This window comes from Panicum hallii, chromosome 5 (assembly GCF_002211085.1).
Source record: "Panicum hallii strain FIL2 chromosome 5, PHallii_v3.1, whole genome shotgun sequence".
Taxonomy (NCBI): Eukaryota; Viridiplantae; Streptophyta; class Magnoliopsida; order Poales; family Poaceae; genus Panicum; species Panicum hallii.
The window spans coordinates 9,758,251-9,776,627 of NC_038046.1; the positions used below are offsets into that span (position 1 = coordinate 9,758,251).

The 18,377-nt window shown below is 40.1% G+C and overlaps 2 protein-coding genes across 2 annotated transcripts; both read right to left on the reverse strand.

Annotated features, from left to right (window-relative positions):
- Positions 1 to 459: 459 nt before the first annotated feature.
- LOC112893643 (dolichyl-diphosphooligosaccharide--protein glycosyltransferase subunit STT3A-like) lies at positions 460 to 7,270 on the reverse strand. The gene is made up of 23 exons (XM_025961087.1): positions 7,048 to 7,270; positions 6,885 to 6,947; positions 6,510 to 6,565; positions 6,365 to 6,436; positions 6,150 to 6,255; positions 6,015 to 6,065; positions 5,136 to 5,231; positions 4,976 to 5,035; positions 4,779 to 4,892; positions 4,610 to 4,696; positions 4,386 to 4,489; positions 4,109 to 4,204; positions 3,329 to 3,449; positions 3,159 to 3,239; positions 2,948 to 3,076; positions 2,241 to 2,444; positions 2,016 to 2,159; positions 1,754 to 1,940; positions 1,572 to 1,669; positions 1,371 to 1,450; positions 1,197 to 1,284; positions 1,015 to 1,101; positions 460 to 926 (listed from the first exon to the last, which is right to left on the reverse strand). Exons 1-23 carry the CDS (start codon positions 7,177 to 7,179, stop codon positions 873 to 875), a joined length of 2,310 nt encoding a protein of 769 aa, XP_025816872.1. The 5' UTR covers positions 7,180 to 7,270; the 3' UTR covers positions 460 to 872.
- Positions 7,271 to 8,242: 972 nt separating this feature from the next.
- LOC112895274 (nuclear pore complex protein NUP85) lies at positions 8,243 to 15,242 on the reverse strand. The gene is made up of 18 exons (XM_025963219.1): positions 14,754 to 15,242; positions 14,203 to 14,302; positions 13,983 to 14,093; positions 13,796 to 13,879; positions 13,498 to 13,569; positions 13,362 to 13,418; positions 12,471 to 12,590; positions 11,523 to 11,723; positions 10,875 to 10,985; positions 10,746 to 10,783; positions 10,504 to 10,660; positions 9,941 to 10,042; positions 9,806 to 9,862; positions 9,421 to 9,567; positions 9,200 to 9,270; positions 9,032 to 9,119; positions 8,797 to 8,853; positions 8,243 to 8,688 (listed from the first exon to the last, which is right to left on the reverse strand). Exons 1-18 carry the CDS (start codon positions 15,167 to 15,169, stop codon positions 8,491 to 8,493), a joined length of 2,187 nt encoding a protein of 728 aa, XP_025819004.1. The 5' UTR covers positions 15,170 to 15,242; the 3' UTR covers positions 8,243 to 8,490.
- Between the last annotated feature and the right edge of the window lie 3,135 nt (positions 15,243 to 18,377).

An 18,377-nucleotide genomic window follows, 5' to 3' on the forward strand; every position in this document is an offset into this window, starting at 1 on the left:
AATTTTGATACGGGCTACCGGCTACCGCCGTGCGTGCCGACGGCGACAGCTCCAGGACTCCAGGAGCAATGATCTCGTTGAAATCACCGAGTCTCAGTTCAATCAGATTTAAGCCTTACAATTTCCTTTTGTTATGCACGCAAATTTATAGTGCTGCTCGCGTTTGTTTGTTTTTTTTTCAAATTGCAGGGAGATTCTATAAATATGCTGCGCAAAACTCACATTGCGGCAATCTTTTGGCTTAAGCTTCATTCTACAGGTGGTAATCACAAATGAAGATATTAAGTCCCAGATCTGCGCACTAGATCTTTGTGATTTGACAAAATAGCCCAGTAAACATAACGGTGTACTTGCAACTTACTCAGAAACTAAGAGTATAGTATCTATTCAAATATAATTCTTAGATCCAAACCGATACGAGAAATAAACTGATGATCCTACCAAGAACTAGAATGCTGAGAAAGTATATAATATGTTTGCATTGCATGGATATCTGTAAATTGTAAATAGTAAGCAACTTGCTACAACATGTCACTAATGTCAACTTGATATAAACTGGAATCCAATAATTCCTAATGGGCAGGCACTCAGTCAGATCCCTACAAACGAATGCCATGTTTCTAACGATGATAAAGCCTCGCTCCAGAACACACAAAAAAAATTCATCAGACCTCCGCTGTCTGGAGAAACTTATTGGGAGGGTGGAATGGCAAAAAACTATGAATCACGGAGTATCCCTATACTATGCTGATTTTTCTAGTATAATCCCTTTTTCATGAGCTCGTGGTTTTCTCGGGTTTGGGCACCTTGAGCAAGCTGCGCTTGTATCTTGATGACTCCAGCTGTCCAGCACCCCGCCCTTTTTATCTCTATTACCATGGGCTCTTCTTTCCACCGGTTTTGCGCGTAGAACTTGTTTTTGAACTCTGCAGTAAAGAAATGAAGTGGAAAGATGTTTAACATGCAGAAATTTCAATATGGTTGCATCTAAGCAAATTTTGCTGTCTGGCTTACAGATTTTAGTTTCAGTTTCCCTCTGACTCTGTTCTTTTCAGGTTTCAGTTTGTAAATCCGAACCATCCAATGGTGGGTAGTGAAAACCTGCGTCCAGCAGCATGTGAAAAAAACGAATGCACTATTCAAGCAATAGGGAAATTTTCACATCCATATTGCAGAAACGAGTAAAAGCACTCCACCTCCTCAAAATGGGTCAGCTTAAAGTGCTTCTTCCCTATTTCATATCTTCTCACTCTATCAAAGCCCTTGCCATCAGTTTCAACAAATCTGTGTGCAAAGGAAAACAAAGTTAAACATTTTTTTCACAAATGTGTCAATTTAGCACAGTATAATAACTTCTATGTGTCACAGACCTGTAATAACAAAGCTTGTACATGAGGGAATTCAGCATCGTCGGGGTGCCATGAGCATCAACACGATAGTTGCCATCCCTCTGAAATATGACACAATTACACGAGAAAATTCAAAAAATGTGAAGTTTCAAATATTTGATAGAGCACAGTACAATTGAAAGATATTTGCGTGGAATTGCAAAAGGCAAGTCCGCAGCTTACAAGATAATCTGCTTCCTTTATGTGAGGGAATACCCCACCTCCTATTCGGACCATCCAGAGGAACTTATTAATATCATCACTTGGGTAGCCAATAAGCCCTGAAAAGAATTGCCAGGTGTGAGGAGTATGGCAGCACTTGTTTAAGGCAATTGTTTGTTTCTAGAAGCCAAAAATGTATCAACCTCCGAAGACAACAAACACATATTTGACATCTAAGGAATTTAAGATCTCCCATGCTGCTTTTTCTGGGGATGCCATTGCTGTCCCAACTGTTGCTATGTGTGTGTTATTCCATGTATTATTGTCTACAATAACGGTCCTGTTGGCCATTGCAGTTGTCTGGTAACCATAGTCCCACCAAGATGCAACCTGCACAATCAGCTCCATCTTGCTGTCAGAACAAACACAGGTAGTGTAATAATAAGAAGAAGCAAGAAGGTGTACCTTATCATCTACGTCTGTGTTATGGCGCAGCCATCCATAAGCTTCACGGAAATCATCAAAAACATGCAACCCATCATGTGAACGAGATGTCAGCACAATTGAGGGTGCTGAGTATGCTTCTGCAGCAGCCCACACACAATGGACCTGCAAAACATGGCATCATTTACTAGCAATCTTTATCTAATCTAATGAGAATGTCGTTTTCAGAACGAACAGTTTCCTTACCACATAAAACCCAGAAAGTATGATGAGCAACATTATCCCCACGGAAGATGGTCCACAAGGCAGCACTAAAAGTTTTTCTTTTGTTCTAGGATCAACAGGAGAACTTCCCTCTGAGCCTTTGTCTTTCTTCCGGTTTTTCTTGGATGGCTTTTCCTTTGAAACAGCTTCTGAGTTGGCAGGAGTATTAGAACTACCATCCTGTGCCTTGAATTTGACAGAACCTCATGTGTAAGTGAATATATCAACATAATGGATAGAAAAGGGAGTAAAGTGCATCAGCGGACCCAAAACTTGTTTGGGCGTGCCACCTAGGCCCCCAAACAGTTAATTTGTAGTTTCATATCCCTAAACTTGCTAGGCATGCCACTTGAGGTAAAAATTTTTGGTAATTACTGTTTACTGCCTACATGGCATCCTAGCAACCCACATGGCAACGACCCATCTCTCCTTGCCTCTCATTTACTTTTCTCTCCACATCTCCCATGAATTGAGCAACAACTGTGCGGGGGGCCGGGTGGGCGGTTGGGGTGGGGTGGGGGGGGGGGGGGCGGCGCAGGCAACACTTTCTGGATGCCATGCTTAGCAAGTTCGGGGACCCAAAATGGCAAATTAATAGTTTAGAGACCTAGATGGCACCCCTGGACAAGTTCAAGGACGTTGGCGCACTTTAATCAAAACCAAAAAAAACATGAAGAAAACAATCATACTGTAGAAGAGCCATCATCTGATGTTGGACGTTGAAATTTCATCGATCTTGTAAGGACACCAAAAGCTTCAGTTAGAGCAATCCCAGACAAAATGCATGCAGCGGGAGCAAGGACGAGCATAAGTCGGACCTACCATTGAAGTAATATCAGGATATTAATAAATAAACCAGCAGAGTACTGCGGGCTGCAAAAGTTCATACTAAAGGCTTACCATTACTCCAGAGAAATACACTGAAGTTACCAAGTACAGGACCAAAAATGAGCTTGCATCAGATAAGGGTAAGAAGCATGACTGCAAATTGAGTTGACACCAATCAGTCAGAAGCCAAAACCATGGTAATACTAAACTGCGTATTCAACTAAAAGAAATGGAATACTTACTATGATCCCAGCAGGAACTAAGAAGGCCAGCACATTGATATCCATGAAATAAGAAGGCCAGGTTGGTGGTTGGTGTTCACTCACACTAGCAATAATAGGGATGTACTTGCTTGCATAGGTTCTGTCAGGAGAAAAAATAAAAAATAAAGGGCAAACGGTCAGGGTGTCAACTTATATACAGAAAAGGAAGAAACATGCATTGATTGTGTAATGAAAGTTGATGACAGGTTCAACAGCAGCGAAGAAAAACACACGCGCACACACACGCACAAGAGAGAGAGGTCCACAAGGAGATCAAAGAGGAAATTACAGTTAAAGTCCAATTTAGTAGAGATGAAGACAGAGGCAACATAATTTTCAGGATAATCAACATAGCGCACTCCCATTTCCAGGTTTATAATCTGAAGCTAAGACTAAAATTTGACAACAAATATACTCTCTTATAGTATCAGATTTAATCATATTTCTCAGAACTTGCAAATAAATTAAGCTACTCTCTTGATTTGGCTACTTCATTATGACAGGAGATTATGTTATAGATCATCAGACAGAAAACTCAAGTTGCCTAAAACATGTAAACCTGTAAATATCATTGCCCTTTATGTACCAAAGGGGAAATCTTAAACTTAAAGGTAGCATTAGTTAACCTCCCTAGCAACTTAAATAATCAAGTTTTAAAAAGTTATGTGCTCCTAGAGACCAATCCTGAGATCTTACTTAGCAACAGAACAAAGAGAGCTCAACAATTCAACTACCAATCACATTGTGATGAGAACTTACGGGTCAAGCAGACTCAAACTGCGACCACTCCAACCTTTTGTTGGGCTAGATGCCACCAATGCAATGAGAATTGCTGCAACAGTAAAACAAACGGCCCTGCGGGATTCTTACTGTTAGATGTGTCAAGTGGATAGTTAGCAATTCAGCGACCTACATCATGAACAGATGCTTCATTTTTTACTTCTGAGGAACAGCTCATTCTTTTTTCAAAACTATGAACCATTAAAAGGTATAAATTTATTATGAATTTCAACTAGTTCCAATGTCAGAAACTTACAAACCAACTGTTATAACAAATGTCATGGCCACTTTGAACAGCCGAGGAGTTAAAAGCCCTTTTATGTAATAAACCAGAGCGACCACATGGAGGATTATAAACACCTGCATGCAGAATAAACAGAAAGGAGAGGGGGAGGGGCATTAGCTTGCAGCCAAGATTTTAGTGAGATGGGAAAATTAGGAAACAAAGGAGCATGTGCGGTACGCATGCAGTGGGCATACCAGAAATGAAGCAAAGTGCTCTGATGTCATTACTGCATTAAAACCAACAACAGGTACCAATGCTGCCAGAAGTGTGCCAAGCACAACCTGCATGGTGTTTACAGTTATGAAAATTCTTCTACTCATTTGTATGTAAAGATTTGGTATGACAATAGACCTACAGACTTACAAGGGGAGCATAAGCAATATAAAGTCGTGAAGAGTAACGACCGGTCACAATACACAAGAGAACATGCATTGGGATAAGATTGATGATGAAAGTGTAGCCTCCCCAAGAACAGACCTGAAAGGGGAAATACAGTAGCATAATTTGCCAATTTAGATACATGATCTATAATATTTACTATAATTATAAAAATAGCTTACCATATAGAAGTATGAGAGAGCATTAAGTGTCGCATAAAAGAGTGATCCGGTGTTTAGTGTCTGCGAGATCATTTCGAACCATGTTTAAAATAACAAAGAGATACTTTCAGAAAGAAAGAGAGAAGAAAAGAACAGAAGGGAAAACTTTGAGACAGCTAACCTTAACGTATAGATAAAATGTGAATATTAAAGCAAATATAGCTACAGCTTCATTATCATAGCTGCCAGCAACAGATCTTGAGATGTATGATGGGACCTGCATATTGGTGAGGAGTGATAATTAGGTTATTTATTAAGTAGTATATATTTAAAGGCCAATGGCATACCGTTAAACATCTAAAGAGGGTGAAAATCTATTAGAAGGCCTTGTATTTTTATATTCATATGAAAAAGGTTGATCCTAAACATCGTAATTAAATGAGAGGGAAACAAAAATCCCACACGAAGAAAAGGACACCAAATCATGACATGATTCTCAACAACAGGTTTTCAGCCATCATCAATGAACAAATCTCAGAAGTGAGCTTTCCTTCATGGTCCCATTTCACCATTTTTGGTTTTTCTGATTAATAAAACAGTGACCTTTCATGTCTTTCGCATGCCAGGAATAGATCTACTGGTCAGTGATAGGCAAGGCTACTTTGGATGAATGGGAAAAAAATCAAAGACCAAAGCAGCTCCTTTAAAAGTTTCGGACATACTAGCTCAGAAGTGGTTCGATACAACTCTTTTTCTTTAGTAAAACTCCAAATATAGCCACAAAACATTTATCTCATACGATATTGAGAATAAGCAAACAAGGACTCCAAATTAACATGGGTTGTCCATATCAGAATAGTTGGGAAAAAAAACATAAACACTTCCGTTGTCACACCCAAAGATTCAAAAAACATTGACAAAGCTAACATATCTTTATCTAATTGCCTCATTCTTGATGCACTCACAAAAGAATGGAAGAGGAGAATAAATATAAAAATCAAGTAAACATATCAGGATCTTGTATTTATCAGACAAAATACATCATCAATTTAACAGTTACCATAGCTAGGATAGCTGCTGCCATCAAACCAGCCCCTGAGCCCTTTGCTTCCTGGAGAGAAAATAGTGTGATTACTTAAGTACTTGTTCAATAATCCAGTGTAAAAGCATGGGATTTAAATACTAAGGAAACAACCTTGGTTAAAAGGTAGGTTGCCCAGGAAGCATTGGCTGAGAAGATTGGAGCGGTGAACACACAGACGGTCTCCACCGACAATGGGATGTTAAGGGAGTTTAGCAACCTATAACAACCAAACAATTGATTCATACTAACTGGAGTCTAAATGTACCAAACGAAGCATTCCTCTAATAGTATTCATTAGCAGTGCAAGTGTTCTACATTTTACATACCACCATATTGTGCCAGCAGTTAGTGTCAAACCAGGATAGACAGTGCCACCAATAACACGCCCAAGAGGATACCTAAATGCAAATAACAGTAAGCATACAAATAACTTTTAAAAAATATAGATTCAACTGTTATTGAAAATCGTACCATGTTCGGTCATCAAACCAGTTCCAGAATTCATATATTCCATTCTTCGACAAAAACTGAAACAAGGGAGGAAATACAATGAATAAAACTATAAGTGGCACAGCTGCTTTTGAAACACTAAGATACACTTGTGCACAAATCCAGACAACAAATGTACACCAGAAGAAACATCTCAGCCATCTATTCTTCCCTACGTTTTGATCATTCACTAGATCCACTTGTCACCTTAGACCGAAGCAGTATATCTATCAACCATCCTACAACCGAAAATTTCCCAAAACTCCTTAGTCCTAACCCCAAAACTCGTTGAAGAGGACAATAACATCCCGCCCTGAGCCAGCTCCATAACAAACAGTGAACAGAGCGGAAACTAACCTGAGTGACGCGGTAGTTGAAGTAGGGATCGAACTCGTGGATGACGCTCTCGTACTTGATCACCTGAGGCACGGAAACGCACGGGTGAGGCGGCATGGGGTCAGGCAATACCCTGATCGAATTCCCAGTAGGATCTAAACTGTGCGGTTCGGGTCGATCTTACGGAGAAGAGGCGGATCGAGAATGCGAGGACGCCGATGAAGAGGAGGGTGAAGGCGCACAGCACTCCGCCGAAGGCGTTCCGGAGGCGACCGCCGCCCCCGCTCGCCGCCGTAGAGGATTGAGGCTCCGGCATTGCTGCTGAGAAGCAGAGTTTTTGGGGCGGAGGAAGAAAGGCAAAGCAGGGAAGAGGAGGTTTATTGAACTTTTTCGTGTTTGGACCCTAATTAGTAGGAGTATTTGTCAGAGAAGTCCCCTGAATCCTTCAAAGAACAGTCCCCCGAAAATAATCACCCACAGCCGAGTTCCTCCAACTTTTACTGTGGTCTGGTTATAACTTATAATGCCAACGTTTTGAATCATTTCAGCGTTTCTACCGTAATGTCGAAATCTCATATAGAACACAGGAAACTTTTCCTATTCTTCCCAGAAAACCGTTTTAGCAGCAGTAATGCCTTAAAATGCACGTAACTAGAAAGTGTCGATTTAACAAAAGATATTATCCCTTCTTTACATACCATTGCACGTGTTAAAAGGTCGCGTTTGGAGTTTCTTAATTTGAATTTTTTTTTAAAAAAAAGAAGGGACGCTTAAGGCAGTCGAAATGGACAGCATGACACAACACTAGTATGAATGAGGAATCAGTGAAATGAGGCTGCCAGCCGGAGACGGAACAGGATCGCATATCAGGTTCTTGCACGCAAATAGACACGGACGCGAACAGCCTATCAACCCAGACGCAGTTACATCCTTGTGCATATTTTTTTTCTAAAAAAACATCCTTCTCCATGTGAAGTCTGTTGGCAAAGTCACTAGATAACGCTCGTGTGTTGCGCTCGGCTACGCGTATGGAGGGCTAAATGATGCTACGCTCGCCCCCATTGGCTGTATGGCATCGAAGTTCCAACCATCCAAGTCAAAAGGACATTATCCATTCTTCTAAGAAGGGTTAGTAAAAAATTAAAACTACATCTCATTAAATGAACAAATCTAAGAGCAGACCTCCTCCAAAGGCTAGAGTCAAACACTAGCTCATACATTCAGATAGATCCACATATCAAACTCACTAATTTAGGGATGTGCAAATTTAGGGATGTACACATGAGACTATCTCTTGGACAAGAGATATCTTTTCTCTCTCTCTTCCACATGGATAAAAAACTGAGGTGGCATACTTATGAGCTAGCTGACTCGTCATCTCTGGAAGAGGCCTTATATACATAGAAAATAGCTAGTATTTCCAAACAGAGAACAGCAATCGACCGACCAGATCATTTTGTTCATCTATTCGCAAATTCGCACGCACTAAGGTAAAGTACAATGTACGATACATCTATAGCACAACTGCTCATCCAGAGCAGACCCAATATCAACCGTTTCTCAAGTCTGATAAACAAGAGAACATGATGGCAATTCACCAGCAAACTTGTGCTACATTGTGCTCGACTCAGGGGTCTTCAAGAATGGCACGTGCCAGATTCGATGCCAGAGCCAATCTCACGGAGCTCAACGCATGGCTTGGTAGGTGATTGTTCGAAAAATCAGGGCGCAGCTTGGCGAGAGACAGCTCTTGCAGCTTGTTGAGCAACAAGGTCGTCTCAGCAACATTCATTAGCGGGCTGGGTTTGCAATTAAGCAGGCCCACCTGGAAAAAGTGGTGACGCAAAAACAGAAGAAAAATGATTTCTGCAGCCTGGAGAGTGGAGACAACAGGTTACTGGCGTCCTAAACAAACACAGAAATAATTACTTACTGAGTCATGTAGAAGGGGCAGCCAGAAACGTTGCGGTGTGGATGGGTTTCTCATAAGCTACAAACAAAACACACCTATGCAGTCAGGAAACTGGAAGCAACAGACTATTGGCATCCTCCAAGGCGCGTGTTATTTACAATCCTCTGCTGACCCCTTTTTTCACATGTCTAACAAGATATGGGGCCTGAAGCGTCGACGTGTTTAAGAAAACACAGATGATGTGTAAGAAATTCACCTGTATAAGAAAATCTACAGTTTGCCGAGCAGCCTCACCAGACCTTCCGTCTAAGGCTTGTTGCAAAGACCTCTTAAAGTCACGGTACCTTTGCACAATCATACTTTTAAGTTGGCATTCAACATTGTCGTGTACAGAGACAAATTTGATGGGCAAAGAAAGAAATACCTATGAAGAAACTCGAGACCACCTGCACTACCAATATCAGGACCAAGTAGCTCCAGCAGCCCTTCCCATTGCTGACCATGCAAAATCGTTATATTCTATGTTAAAGCAACTAGCTGAAGGGGATTATTCTTCGTTCTTTATCATTTTTTAAGGTTACTATTGCACAGAGGACAAGCTGCAGATTACAGCCAAGGAGTTCAGAAAGAAGTGAAGATTGATACCTTAAAACTATCATCTGTGACTGACTTTCCAATGCGTTCAAACAACTGTTGAGCAATTCTGTCAAGACGAACTTTATCATGAGCTTGCTGGAACCAGTATACACCAGCCCCTTTTCGCCCATGTTTCCAATGATAAATGCCCGCAATCTAAAGAGAAAGAAAAAATTAATTAGATAAGAATCTTAGGTTAAGCTAACATTGAATTCAGTTAAGAGCAATGGAAAACGCGAGCTACCTGTGAAAGTTTGAATAATTAGAAAGAGATTAAGCAACATCAAAACCATAAGCTACACATGTTCCTATTTTTATATAATAAAAGAAAAATCGTGCAAACTTTTCTTTTTGGAAAAATCAAAGCTGTGCAAACATTAGAAACCACATTTACCTTCATTATGTTTGCACTAACATTTTCCAGTTCATACAAACGGCAAATTTCCAAAGTCTGCTCACAGAAATGAGTATTAGATTACAAATAACGAGATTTAACACCCTGCAAATATAGAATTAAAATACATGGTACCTTGAGTACTAGGCGATTATCTTGTATGGGTTGCTTGAGAAGTAGAATCTCCAAGAGCCCTAGGCCTTGGTTTAGACATGAAGACAGATAAGTCGGTGCAATCTGAGAACCAAACATGCAAGATAGCCAAGATAAATGTTGTCAAAAGGAGATGTTTTTGCTATAATCAACAGACAACAAAAGTTCATGAGCAAACATTGGAATATTGAGAAAACATGAGCAAAATAAAACTGCGGTAGAAAATCAAAGCTGCACATCTGAATATTGAGAAAACATGAGCAAAATAAATAGTTCCTCTTTACTTGGGACCTGTTTCCTATTTAACATTGGATGGGCCCACGCTTCAGTAAGCCAGCCTAGTGGCGAAAAAAAAGAAATGGAAGGGGGGCAAAAGGAATCAAGGACTGAAATGAGAGGTATGCATCGAATGCGATCCATGCAGTTGCTAGTTCCAAAAATACACGGACAATGGCATAATGCCTAATACCTAATAATAATACTGATACATAAAACTAATCTAGTTAGTCGCTGGTATACTACTGTTACTATGTTACATAACTAACCTGCCAAGTTAAAGAATGAGAACACAAAACTTGAGCATAGACTAGCCGGTGCAGTTCCTCTATGCTTATACCACCTAAGTTCGGCCGCTCTTCATGCAACATAGTATCAGCATAGTCATTATCAGCTGTCAGCAGTTCCATAGCATGCGTGACCAACCTGCGGTAACAAATGCCCAAATCAATTTAGGATGGTGTTTCAATGTTGAATATAGATTAGCAACTTAGCAGCTGGTCCATCTTACCATGGGCCAAAATTTTGTGTGCATTCTGCCAGGACAACCTAATCATGGAAAAGAAGATGTTACACAAAGAAAGGAGAATGCGAAAGTCAAAGGACATAAGGAGTATAGAGAATCACATTACGCTCCAACCTCTGGGTTTTCTGAAAGGACACCAATAACGAGGCCTGTTAATCCATTAGTGCCAGAGGACGGCTTAAGTTGTATGCATTTTTGTGCTAAATGGTGCATCCCTTCAAAACCCTGACAAAATGCAGATTTTAATGCAACATGAAGTTATGTGAATTTTTCAAATACATACTTCCTTCAAAAAAACAACTTGAAAGAGGGTATAAACTAATAAAACTATATAACGGAAGTGTTTGCATGGGAAAAAAAAGAAATAGGACACAGACTCTTAGAAAATTCACTCCCAGAAAACATCTGGTCATTACACAATCACTATGCAGTACAGCTCTAAATTAATAGCAATTTGCATGGCCATTGATCTAGAGAAGATGATTAAAATCCACATCTGGACTCATATATAGGGGTCCAAGACACAGTTTCACATCTAAAAATCAATGAGATCAAATAAATGATCTCGCTGGCAAGCAGGTGGTTTCATAATATTCTGAAATGGGAATTTTTTTCAGTGGAAACAATTCAAACCCTTCCGGTATTAGGGAGAAAAAGCCCATGACGGATCTAAGCAATGCAATTACATCAGCAATGAATAACTTAATCAAGCAGAGCACCACAAAGCTCTACAGTTTACAATACAAGAGAAAATGTACTAACCACTGTAAATGGTCTTATGTAAAGAAAATGAGAAGCAAACAGCTCCAGCCAATGGGAAGTAGAAGCAGTGAGTTCCTTTATGTTCCCCATCATAATATGAAGCAAATTCTTCAAACCATCACAGGTTTTTTTGTGACCACACTGGATCCAAAATGCACTGCACTCCAGTTTAGTTACTTGACCTCGCCACTTTTCCCATGCCTGTAAATAAAGATACCTTAGAAAAAGCTTTCCACTGTCTTGATCAGAAGGCTCACAAATATGAACAAAAAGGACTTGCAAATATGCACAGAACAAAGGCACATGAAAGGGGTTCTATTTGGAGCATGTAGTCCATATTCTATTTTCTATAACCAAAACTGTGCATCTTTCACTTTTTTATATTCAAAATAACAATCTCAGAAGGTAGATAGAGACATTTCTGCATAGCAGTCACATCATGTGCAACGAGGAACAATCAGATGGTCGAATCATAGTGTGCCCTAGGGACTTCCATCTGCAGTAGTGCCCACTTGCCCAGCAGCCATCATGCTGATCATACAAAGACATAGCTGTGAAAAAACTATATTCTAGCATGCAGTTCAAAACTAACAGGGCGAGAAGGGTAAGATGTGCTGACCAGCATTTGTTAGGATTTTTCCAATGATAAAAAAAGTATTTGCTATTGGCATAGAATTGAGAACCAAGCAATAGCTCAGTACAGCTTCCAGTTGAGTGGCTGCCCACTCAAGTTCAAACCCGGGTGCTAACATATTGTGTGAGCACCTCCTAAAGTGTTCGCTACTCTCCTCACTTAAGAGAAAACAAAGGGGGCACCTCATCATGTGGTCAAGTTTCTTTTTCAATGGTGAAAAATTATCGCAGATATGCTATGTCTGAAATTGAAGGGATACAAAAGAAATACTGATCCTTGCTAGAGAAGACATGACATCATTTTATAAGACAAACCTTGACAAAATCGGGTCTTGTTTTGCAGCACTGGCCTAATTTACCGGTTGGTAAATTCGGTCTCAAGCGGGGCATCGTTGATACAAGAACAGCGACAGCCTCGACTAATCCATTTTCTGTCTGTAACCAAAGGAAAAAGAAACTAATGATTTTAGGAAACCAGGTAACATAAAATCAACCGACAACACAACGTTGTGGCATATGGCCAAAGCTTAAAGGAACACATTACTACTATAGCCTCAAAATAACTCCTGAACAAAATACAATGTCCCAAATATGAGTAAAAAAATAAAGTACATAAAGCAAAAGGAATACATTACAACATAGCACAGTTACACTTTCATGGAATCTTACTTGCAAAATAAATGAATTAAAGGAGGAAAGAAAAGATATAATCAAATCCAAAACAGAACAGAGTAATTCAAGTCTGCATAATACAAGTCGCCACCTAAATCTAAGTTCAAACAGATCTATACAGTATTTCCACTTTCATCTTCAAAACAGTCGCACATAAAAAAAAAAGATCCCAGTAGAATTACTACTTATATGCTACTGTTCAACTCAAACCAAATTGGCTTGAAATCTCAGAAATCATTCATTAGACAGATAGCATTTAAGTTAATTGTATGTGCAGCAACAGGCTAACCACTTCAACCTCCACAGAAAAATGACACAGAACAAAATAAAAGTAATCCATATGTTTCTATTATTCTACTACTGGACACAGTGTCATGATTCAGATAAACAGTAAAACAACAAATTATATAAACACAAAAAATAATCAATTATATAGAACCCTCAATAAACCTTATGTATTTTATTTGAAACATAAACTAATAAAAGAAGAAATAAATATAACCTCAAACAAACTAGCAACAACAACTGAAATACCTCACGGTTATCCATCTGATCCAATTGATATGATCCATGAAACCGTAGCATATTCACCTACATGAAAAACATCATAAGATGGGAGGCATCCAACAAAAACACCAACCTATCAGAAAAATGCAGAATACAGACATACCACGATGTCAAGCCACCCAACCGAAAGTGCTGCTGACAAACCATTCCAGTAATCAGGATCATCTTCAACAATCTATAAATGATCTTTCGTTATGCATTTAACCTCATCAACAGAAGGACAACAAGGATGGAAGTAACACAGATGAATAGTAGTACAAAGTATAAAGCAGAGAATCAATCAGAAGCTGACTCATCGTATGAATACAAGATACTAGGAGTCCGACATTTGTATACAAAAAATGCAAGCCACTTAATTGGACCTTGGAAGATGCAAAGGCACTAGTCATATTGAAACCAACCTGCAAATTAATGAGCTTTTTCTGGAAATTGCTGAGTTTAGAATACACTGTGCTCTCCTTCGCTGACAAGAGGCAGTCAAAATCCTAAAATCAAAGTAAGTAGAATGAGATAGCCATCCCTGGGCAATGTTAGAATGAAGTGTTGTTGCAAGTGGAACAAGGAAATGGTTAAAGGAAAGAGCATTACGGCTAACCAATCAACAAGACGCTCAGGAAGCCAGCTTTGCAACTGTTTATCAACATAGAATATCTCCAACAACTCCCAGGCGGCCCTTAAACTTGCGGGCTTTTCCCTAACCTGTAAAGTGTATGAATTACTTTCTACATTTGAAGTTGAAGAATATCATGTGAATTAATGGATACCATGTCACCAGTAAAATATAAGCACAACAAATAGATATGGACACCTTAAGAATTGTCTTGGGGTCTTCAATCATGAAAGCAGGCGAATCCGGGTTCCCAAGGAGATTGCCAATGGTTTTGCTGTATTCGAGCACGTATTGCCACCTAATGAAACACCATTGAAATCAAACGGAAGCACAACTACGATATATCATACCTTAGCTAACCAGCGAAGTAAACAACTCCTGTGTTTCCCTTTGCCAAAAGAGGTGTCAACCATATTTTCACTGGTGCAAACTCGTGCATCAGTGTGAAACTGTGAACGTATAAAGTTACAACTTAACGGTTCTACAATCCATAATACTAAGGATATCTGAACTCCTAAGAGTTGCATAGCTGTCAAAAACACGACTACAGTAACACATGTTGGTCAAGTCAAAAGTTTCTAATAGCACAGTTACATTACAAAATTTTGCATAAGGATCATGTGGGAATTAAGCCAATAGCTTGAACAGTTGATTTCTAACCATAAGGAGATAACTATTACAACCAGTAACCAAATTAATAATTAATCATAAGCATGTAACAGAGTACCCAGCCGCAAAGTAAAGCTCACCATTCTGCGTAATCAGGGACTGAGGACATGCGCGACATAGCGGCGGCATCAGCGAGGGCGTTCTTCCTGCTCTGCAGCAGCGCGAAGGCCGGCACTGACCCATACTCGATCCGCCGCATCTCTGCCTCGTCAATTTCCTCCTCGACCTCCGCGCCACCACTGCTGCCGCAGCCGAGGTTCACCTCCACCACACTCCCGGCGACCTCCTCCACGCCGCCGCAGACCTCCGAGTTAGGCTGGCGGAGGCAGGCGACCTGCAGAAGGTTGCCGCTGGACCAGGAGATGTAGACGCGGAAGATGGGCGGGGCCACACCGTGGCGGATTGGCCGCACAGGTGGTGGCGACGGCGTCCCTTGGCCAGGCTCCCGTCTAAATGGGACGATAGCGCCGCCGCCGTCCGTCGGCATGCCAGGCATCCTCGTCGCCGGCCGAGCGCGAGCTAGGGTTTTGGAGGCGGGTGACAGCTGCGAGCGGGATTTGGGTGAGCAATGTATCTAGAGAAGGGGGTTTAGGAATTCGAAATCAGATTATTGAAGAGTTCAGCTGAAATTTGTTCAGCGGTAATTTGGACTGCTAATTCTAAAGAATTTTGTTCTTAATGTTTTAAGAAAAGCTTTCATAACAACTCTTTATTATTATTATTTTCTAAGAACTGCACTAATAAAAATTCTAAGACGGTTGAAGCCATCTTTTCATCTATCACCTGAAGTAAATTGAAAATCATGTATACTAATCTCTGAGATAAGTTTAAAAAACACAATCATTTGTACTACGTCCAATACTTAATATAGGCATTAGCTTTTTATACTTAATTTATATTAAGGTACATGAGAATATGAGAAGTTATGCCCAAAATAATTTTACCGTCAAATTTCAATTTGATATTATCCATTGCATCCATCTCAGCTGTGACTACTCTGTGTTATTTTCTATCATTATCGATCCTAATCCTACTGTCAAGCAGAAGAGATGACAAATCGAAGCTAAATAAAATCTAAACCAAAGCTAAATAAAATCTAGACAAATTCCAACTACATGATGGCTTCTAAGTTTTAAAGATCGTTGTAGTTGTCCGCGGAAGAAAAAATATAAAATTGTCAAATAAATATCAATGAGTTCACGCCGCAAGCCCTATCCAAATTCGCTATAGCGACATAATGTATCAACGAAACTACAACTCTTATAAGTCCTCTACTACTATTGGATAGAGCACCGGGGAAAAGTAAAGAGATGGAAAAGATATCTTAGTGGTTCCGACACCATAGACTGCCGATGCAAATTTTATGGCGAATATAAAATCTTGAGAATTTTTATATTTGGATATGAGATCATGTTAGATTTTTTTCATATGTGAAGAATTACAGATCTCATCATAGAAAACCTAAGTTGGGAAAAGTGGGTTTCTGCATATTTTAATAAAATCCACTTATCATATGCTACAAATCAGCGTTTGCATCGCTGAAATCTTACAATTGATACGAAGATGTCTGGACCCACCCGTGCTCCGATACGAGTTGGTTGTGGTAGAAATGGCATATAGAAAGTTAGCATGGACAGTTTAGAATATGTTGGTATAGATTGCATCACGCAATCAAGGCGATAACATACCTTGGTGGCCCGACACTGTGGACAGCCGATGAAGATTTCATGGCAAATGTAAAACCATGCGAACTTTGCTATCTAGACATAGGATCATGCTAGATTTTTTTCACGGCTATAGAATTACACGCCTCACCCTAGAGAACCTAAATTGAAAAAAGTGGGCCCATATGAATTTTTATAAAATTCACTTATCATAGGCCACAAAGCAGCATTTGTATCGTTGAATTCTTGCAATTCCGACGAAGATGTGTGGACCTACAAGTGTTTCGAGACAAGTTGGTTGCGGCAGGAATGGCACATAAAAAGTTAGTATGCACAGTTTAGAAGATGTTAGTATAGATTACATCGCGCAAGTAAGGCGATAAGGTACCTTGGTGGTCCCGACACCATGGACTGCCGATGAAGATTTCATGGCGAATGTAAAACCATGAGAACTTTACCATATGGACATGGGATCATGGTAGGGTTTTTTCACGGCCGCAGAATTACCACGCCTCACCCTAGAGAATCTGAATTGAAAAAAGTGGGCTCCTGTAGATTTTCAAAAAATTCACTAATCATAGGCTACAAAGTAGCGTTTGTATCGTTGAAATCTTGCAATTCCGACGAAGATATGTGGACCCACCCGTATTCCAAGATGAGTTGGTTGCGGTAGAAATGGCACATAAAAAGTTAGCATGCACAGTTTAGAAGATGCTATAGATTACGTCAGGCAACCAAGGCGTTAAGGTACCCCGGTAGCTCCGGCACCATGGACTGCCGATGCAGATTTCGTGGCGAATGTAAAATTTGAGAACTTTACCATCTAGACATGGGATCATACTAAGTTTTTTCACAGCTTCAGAATTACAGGCCTCACTCTAGAGAATCTGAGTTGGGAAAAGTGGATTCCTGTAGATTTTCATAAAATTCAGTTATCATAGACCACAAAACAATGTTTGTATCGCTAAAATCTTACAAGTCTGACGAAGATGTCTGGACCCACCCGTGTCCCGAGATGAGTTGTTTGAGGTAGGAATGCCACATAAGAGGTTGGCGAGCCCAGTTTAGAAGATGTCAGTATCAATTACATCGCACAACCAAGGCGTTAAGGTATCTTGGTGGCCCAGACACCGTGGACTGCCGATGTAGATTTCGTGACGAATGTAAAACTTTGAGAACTTTGCCTTCTGGATATGGGATCATGCTAGGTTCTTTTACGGCTGCAGAATTACAGGCCTCACCATAGAGAACCTGAATTGGAAAAAGAGGGCTCCTATGGGTTTTTTAAAATTCACTTATTATAGATCATAAAGCAGCGTTTGTATCGCCGAAATCTTGCAATTCCGACGAAGATGTCTGGATCTACACATGTTCCGAGACGAGTTGGTTGCGGAAGCATAAGAAGTTAGCATGCATAGTTTAGAAGATGCCAGTATAGATTACGTCACGCAACCAAGGTGTTAAGTACCTTGGTGGCCCCGACACTGTAGAATGCCGATGCAGATTTCGTGGCGAATGTAAAACCTTAAGAATTTTGCCTTCTGGACATGGGATAATACTAGATTTTCTTCACGACTACAAAAATACAGGCCTCACCATAGAGAACCTGAATTGGAAAATGTGGGCCCCTATGAATTTTTGTATAATTCACTTATCATAGACCACAAAGCAACGTTTTTATCGCTGAAAAATCTTACAATTTTGACGAAGATGTCCGGATCCACCCGTATTTCGAGACGATTTGTTCGCTGCAGGAATGATATTTAGGAAGTTAGCGTGCACATTTTAGAAGATATCAGTTTAGATTATATCGAGCAACCAAGACGTTAAGGTAACTTGGTGGTCCCGACACCGTGGAATGCCGATGTAGATTTCATGACGAATATAAAGCCATAAGAACTTTGCCTTCTAGATATGGGATCATGGTAGTGTTTTTTTCACGGCCGTAGAATTACAGGTCTCACTCTAAAGAATCTAAATTGGGAAAAGTGGACCCCTGTGGATTTTCGTAAAGTTCACTTATCATAGGCCACAAAGCAG

Coding starts and splice junctions, on each gene's coding strand:
- LOC112893643 (XM_025961087.1), bottom strand. CDS start 7,179: ATGCCGGAGCCTCAATCCTCTACGGCGGCGAGCGGGGGCGGCGGTCGC. Junction 6,256..6,364: donor ACTGCTGGCACAATATGGTG/GTATGTAAAATG, acceptor TGGTTGTTATAG/GTTGCTAAACTCCCTTAACA. Junction 2,445..2,947: donor CAGATGATGGCTCTTCTACA/GTATGATTGTTT, acceptor GTCAAATTCAAG/GCACAGGATGGTAGTTCTAA.
- LOC112895274 (XM_025963219.1), bottom strand. CDS start 15,169: ATGCCTGGCATGCCGACGGACGGCGGCGGCGCTATCGTCCCATTTAGA. Junction 13,419..13,497: donor TTGGGTGGCTTGACATCGTG/GTATGTCTGTAT, acceptor TTTTTCATGTAG/GTGAATATGCTACGGTTTCA. Junction 9,120..9,199: donor GGTCTCGAGTTTCTTCATAG/GTATTTCTTTCT, acceptor GATTGTGCAAAG/GTACCGTGACTTTAAGAGGT.